The following is a 7,213-nucleotide window of genomic DNA, read 5'->3' on the forward strand; positions in this document are numbered from 1 at the left end:
ATTATTCTAGTATTGCAAGTATTATGGTTACTAACTTACTATCAATTTGTCTTTCTTTCTCTTTTTTTTTTTTTCTTTTTTGAGATCATTACGCAGACATGTATGCATTAATTTGTTCTTTATATTATTATTATTTATGGTTTCTATTAATAATAATATTTTAAAAAATTAAATTAAAGAAAGGTTACTATTTTTGAGATGATCTTATTTTTGGGAATTTAAGTTTCAAATTTAAACATATACAAATAACATAAATTTATTTTTATTTATGAAAAATAAACCTAATTTTATAAATTATCAAATATAAATTATTAGTAAAAAATTAATTACAATCACACTGAAAATTTTGAAAATCCTGTTGATAGCGGCTGTACTGAAATAAGACAAACCAGAGACAATTTAAATGGTGAAGTTGATAGTCTGTTCGAAAACTAGTTTAAGCAGCTTGAGAAAACATCTTCCTCACAAGAAAAGAAGTGAAATGATTCTGTTGTGAATTCTGATGGTGAACCGAGCACAGTTTCTTTTAAACAATTGATAAATCATTGACTTGAAACTGATTACAAGCTTTTTTGCTCTTAAATATGATATTTATTGGTTTTAGTCCGATTAGAAAGGTTTCGTTGCATCTATTTTGAAATATACCTCATGGGTCCGGTTATCCATTCTAGGCTCGAAAGTCAGTTCGAAATTTGAGAAAATTTGAGTAAAAATATTAAGCCCAAAAAATAGACTTTGACAAAAAAATAGGTCCGTTTAAAATATGGATCAGGCTCGAATATTCAAGGCCCAAGCTCTATCCGGACCGTTTTTAAGTTTATAATGTTTTATATTATGTTATTTTTATATACTATGTAATTTAGAACACATTAAAAAAATATATACTAAATATATACTACCACTTTAATGTAAACATTAAAATAAAGTTAAGATAACTATCTAAAAATTTTAAATAAATAAAAAATGTATAAAATTATTAAATATTAAATTAATATGATATAAATATTTTTTTTAAAAATCAAATAATAATAATATGGGCGGGCCTAAAATGAGCTTGAGTTAGTCTTTTGTAAACATGGGTGGGTTTTGGCAAAATTTTAAGCCTAAATTTCAGGTCGAGTTTGGCTTAAGCAAACATAAAATATGTTAATATCATGCTTAAACCCGACCTGAACCCAATTCGACCTGTCCCATGAACACCTCTACTTTGAATATGCTTGGATTTGCAGCCTATCACAGTGAGTTAAATATATATGTGGTTTGTCACGTGGATGCCACGTCAACATCTACTAGCCATGTTATGAAGTTAATGAAAAGGTTAACTTTTCCATCCATATTTGGGTATTTTGACAAATGATAAAAATTCAAGGGCATAAACTTGAAAAAAAAGTAAAATGATTTTTTGAATAAAAATACTAAAATTTAAAATAAAAATATTGATACGACATTAAACTATTGGAAAAAATAATATACATGTTTCATACAATCTTTTCCATATATATATATATATATATATATATATATATATATTACAAAGTTCTTTAAGTTTTGGCAAGGAAAGAAAGTATTTGTGGAGTAGAAATTTATAACATAAACCGCTTTATCTTTTTTATATAATTTTCAATGGTGTTCTTCAAATCATATTTTCATAATAAGTATATTCAATTTACTAATATTCAATAATTCAATTTAAAATTATATTTTTCATATTCAATTTTACAAGTTACAAATTATTGATCAGTGGTCACAATATTTAAATTTAATAATTAATAATTAGAAAAATACGTAAAACTAGAATATCACGTACAATCTGATATTTATATTTTAAAAATTATTTATTTAAATTCAATATGTTTTTAATATTATCAATCAAATGTTATGATATGAATGAAGACTAAGTTCACAAGCAACTAGCTCAACAAATACTGAACCAAAGCTCATACAGAAAAAATGCCTAACTCCAAACCAAACATTATTGATGAGCTTGAATAAGCTCCTACCCACTCTCACGCTTCTTCTTCCTTCACTTTTACTTCTTCTTCTTCAATTGCCTCAACCTTTGGCTTCACTTTTATTTCTTCTTTCAGGCTTTGTATCTCCACCTCCTCTACTCGTTTATCATCAACCTTCCTTTCAAGCTCCTTAATTCGTCTCTCAAATTCATCCTTTTCTGTCTGACATAGTAAGTAAAAAACGGTAAGATACAAAGTTGGTAGAACTTATCTGACTGGAAATATACCTGATGCTCTTGCGCCAATATCGACATTCTTTCATCCGCCTCCAAGAGAGCCATCTCATTCTACACAGGAAAAGGGGTGAAATCAAACCCTAATATGCCAAATTCAAACCCCAAATAATGCATTAACCTTAAGCTTATTTTACCATCATCTTGTTATGCCGAAGATTTATAATCTCAGACATTAATAGAAGCTTCTCTATTTTTCTTCTCTTATGAGGAAAACAATGACCCATACTCTCTTGCTCCATGGTAAACATGTCATCAGCCATCTGCTTTATCCTTTCCATCTCTACACATATTATTTATGCCATAAGCCATACGCAATTCTACAAATAGTTTTTAATATCAGAATTAAATCCATTTTAGAAACAATAAATACCTTCATCATGAGCTTTGATAAGGCCATGGTTCTGGTCAATCATTTTTCTAAGATCTTCATCACAAGCTTTGATAAACGCATGATTCCCATCAATGGATTTTGGATAGCCCAACCTCTCCATTTCCTTCGCTTATAAAATATTTACAACAATCCAAATAAATATTCCATTCGATTCAATTCAACTAAAGCAATTAACCACTAATCATGTTTTTAATGATAACAAGAGTAATAATAATGAAATATACAAAGCATTTATCACTAAATAAAAATAATATTAAGATGGAACAAATCATTAAATAAAAATATGAACATAAAGATTAAAACCTTAACAAACGAGCCTCTATGCTTTCTGTTGTTTGTGATTCAAGGGAAAGAAGAGAGCTATAATACCTGATATGATCTTCTTTCCCTTTCCATGCAGATTTTTTATTTAGTGTTTGTGCCGACTGGGTGAAAGAACACCAAATTTCTGATTTTCCTTTTGGAGTTTAGGAAAATTAAAGATAAACAATAACAGTATTTATCTCTAATAAATGATCTTAGCCTAAACAAACCCTAAACCCTAACCGCGACGGCTAATTCCAATGGGAAACCGTAAGTGCGCGGCCACAAACATGTTGGGCTGTGGATTTGGACTTGATTTAGGATCTTTCACCATGCATTGACCGAACCGAATTTTACCCTTCTCTGTAATAGCATCAGCTTTGAACTCTTCGGCCTGCTTGGTATGAACGGGAACAAATAATAGTTAAGCAATAAAGTAAAAAAGAAAAATACTTTGATTCAATTGTAGAAATTTAATTTACTAAAATATATAAAAATTTAAATTTTTTATTTTTATTTTTCCTCTTTATTGGTAATGTCATTTTTAGATAAATTCACTTCAATTAAATAAATTACAAAATCACAAGATTGCTTAGGTATTTTGGATTTTAAATAAATTGAATTTTATTGAATTTTTGGTACCATATTTACAAATAATACGTTTAAAAATAAAATAAAAATATAATTATTTAATTTAATAATATTCATAATTAATATTTTAATATTTATTAAAAGGAATATAAATTTTCAATACATAAAATAAAATTGAAGTAAAAATTATGTTATAAAATGAAATTGATTAAAAGTTTATAATGGAGAATCTACAAATGTAATTTTTTTATAAATTACAAAAATTTCTTATTTCATTAAAATTTCAATCTTAAAAGTAAGAATAAAAGCATACCAAATTGTTTAAATATATAGTTGGGATTTATTATATTTAATAAATAATATGTAAGCTTTTTACAAAATAACTCAAATTTTAAAGGCTGAATATATCATTTAGTCCTTAGTTCGATACTTAAGGTACTTGTATTTTTTTTTGTCCAATGTGGTAGCTATGTTTAACGATAGTTATACATTTCGGTACCCACGGGTAATGATATTTATCTTTTAGTGTTTAATTTGGGTTTTAGGTTGATTTGATGAAAAACCAATTGGTAATATTATTAGGTTTGAGTTTTCATGATTTTGTTAATAAAATAAAATTAGTATTAATTGTGATTTTGTTTAATCTTATATTTAATTTGTTAAATACAATACAATGACTGTGATTTTTTTGAGTTTTAGAATTGATTTGATAAATGTTATTGCCAATATTATTAGTAAATTATGAATTTTCATAAAATCAACTTTAAAACTCAATTAAATACTAAAAGTTAACATTGTTACTTTCATATACTAAAATATATAACTTCTATCAAATACATGTATCACTTTGAATAGAAAAATAAACACATGTACCACATTAAAAAGAAGTGTCAAACACAGACACCAAATAATGTATTAAACCAAATTTAAATTATTGGTTAATAACTTAATCAAACAGGAAAAAAATCATAGGGTACTAATTCTGCAAATAATTATAATTATTCAATTGAACGATTTTCTAAAACTGCTAATAGGGACCAAATTGCATTTACATCGAATTGTACAATACTTAAAATAAAAATAATTATTATTGGCTGCATATATAATCTTGAAACCTTGAAAATCTTCAATTTTCTTTTTTTTCATTTTCACTCATTAGTTTACGACTATGGTATTAACGTCGATGATGTCCTTTTCAATGAAGGATACATTATTTTCTACATCCTAAAATTACATGCAACCTTACATTTTTATGCCCAGGAATTCCGGAGAAATATATATTTTTAAAGAATACCATTTTTTTTTTGAATTTGTAACATGTATAAAGATATTAATTTATACATCTAGTTTTTCTTAAACCTTGTTAGGCCACACCATTATTGTTCATTTTCTTTTTAGTCACTCAACTATTAATTTTTTTAATTTGGTTACTGACGGTGGCATATGTGAACTGAAATATGCAAATATATATAATTACGTGAGATGTGTACTGCTAGTGTACAGGTTAAATTGTAATAAATTGTGTTACAACGGAACACTGAGAGTACTCTAAGACTCAAACCCAAAGGAGATCATGCAAAATAGAGAAAAGAACAAAAATAACATGCAAGAGAAAGTCTATCGAATTACTAAAGCTGCAAATTAGTACAATAGTCCAAAACAAATGATTTTCTAACTATTTCTAAAATGCAATTAAGCATCAAAACTTTCAATTAACAGAAAACAATATAGGCAACAATGATGATCGTTTAGTCTTCATGTCAGCAATGAAATTACACCTAACGGATTCAATTGGCAGTTTCTTCACTCAACAAATTTTAGCTCTCGGTCTCAATTTAATCAAACAAAGAACTTAATCAAATTATCCTCTTGGTCTCACTCAATTAAGGCAGACTAAATGACTACTTGATAGATTCTCCTTTCAGTCTTTCCTATCTAAATTTTCACTTAGAGTTATCAATTCCAAATTTTTACAGTTTATTCAAATTAATTCAAATTGTGCAATTGATTATTTAAGCATAAATTCACATGCTAACAATCCAATCACCCAATGAATATAGAACATACCCATAGCATAATTAAACAAAAAAATCAATTTTATATTATTAAAACAAATTAAAGGATGAAATTGAATAGGTTGAGAAATGATTAGTAATATGTAGATAATTCTTGATTCCAAAGGTAGAATCACTTCAGTCTAAAGAAAATTTTGAAAGCCCAATGTTGATTTCATCAACTGAAATGAAAAGTACATACAAAATTGAAAAGTTTGAATGTAGAGAAAAACTAACCTAGAAATTACAAATAGGCCCATATACTATTCTATGCTAACACTATCAGCCAAGAGTAAAAGTTACTCTAAAAACTATCTAATTCCTCTTTCAAATGGTTGAGTTTCGGCCGGTTTATAAAGGAAAATATTAGACCTTCAATTACAATTTTTTCCTTAACATTAAATCCAAACACAACAAGTTTGACCAAAAGTTCTTCATATTGCCCTTCCTCAATCTCAGTTGGTTTGGTTGTTTCGAATATGACATCGTGAAACTGAGAATATGATGTTGCGAACATTGCTACTTAGAGGGTCTTAGGTCACGATGCCACAAGTTTGATGTCATGGCCTTGCAAGTCAGGGGGTTTAGTGTCACGACATCACAAGTTCAATATTGCTACACCAAGGTGTAAAAATAGAACGTCGGTAATGATAATATATTACAACGAAAAGAGAAATAAAAATAAAGAACACACAGATTTTTACGTGGAAACCTTTTCGGGAAAAAATCACGGGCAGGGGAGAAGAAAATTCACTATGTCGAATTTGAATGAGTACAAGAGGAGTTTCAACTACATCTATTTATAGGTTGAGAAAACCTAATTCTAACCAAAGTCGAATATATTATGTTAATGCTAAATGTATTACACTCATAAATACTAAATCTTCTAGAAAGAAGATATATTTTGTTTAACTTGACTTGCAACTAATCTCTTAGAATTTGGGTCACACAACTCTAACAATCTCCACCTTGACACGAATTCTCAACGAACAAGTTTTTCACCTCTTCTATAAAACCCCTTAAGGGTTTAACTTCAACAATGAACACCAACCAAGTCTAAGCAATGCTCACACTTGGTTATAGGAAATGACTTAGTCATCATATCTGCAGGATTTTCATGAGTACTAATTTTGCTCACAACAATATCACCACGAGCAATAATATCACGAACAAAATGATAGCAAACATCAATGTGTTTTGTTCTCTCATGAAACATTGATCTTTTGTAAGGAAGATGGCACTCTGACTGTCACAAACCACTGTATTGATTTGAAGGTCTCCGTTGAGTTCATTAAATAGTCCCTTCAACCAAATAGCTTCTTTACAAGCCTTAGTAATAGCCATGTACTTAGCTTCAGTGGTAGACAAAGTGGTTGTTGTTTGCAAAGAGGCTTTCCAACTAATTGTACAACCTTCAATTGTAAAGACATAACCTGTGAGAGATCTTCTTCTATCAATGTCTTTAGCAAAATCAACATCAACATACCAAATGACTCTATCTCTAGTTCTTCCAAACTGTAAGCAAACATCAGTAGTACCTCGTAAGTATCTTAAAATCCACTGAACTGATTTCTAATTTTTTTTATCGGGATTCGCCATGTATCTGCTAACTACACTGACTGCATA

At 28.3% G+C, this 7,213-nt stretch overlaps 1 protein-coding gene across 1 annotated transcript; it reads right to left on the minus strand.

The window, feature by feature from the left end:
- Positions 1-1,850: 1,850 nt before the first annotated feature.
- Positions 1,851-2,739, minus strand: LOC105778480 (uncharacterized). Its single transcript, XM_052622500.1, has 3 exons — positions 2,619-2,739; positions 2,383-2,528; positions 1,851-2,299 (listed from the first exon to the last, which is right to left on the minus strand). Exons 1-3 carry the CDS (start codon positions 2,737-2,739, stop codon positions 2,108-2,110), a joined length of 459 nt encoding a protein of 152 aa, XP_052478460.1. The 3' UTR covers positions 1,851-2,107.
- Between the last annotated feature and the right edge of the window lie 4,474 nt (positions 2,740-7,213).

Source organism: Gossypium raimondii, chromosome 10 (genome assembly GCF_025698545.1).
Source record: "Gossypium raimondii isolate GPD5lz chromosome 10, ASM2569854v1, whole genome shotgun sequence".
Taxonomy (NCBI): Eukaryota; Viridiplantae; Streptophyta; class Magnoliopsida; order Malvales; family Malvaceae; genus Gossypium; species Gossypium raimondii.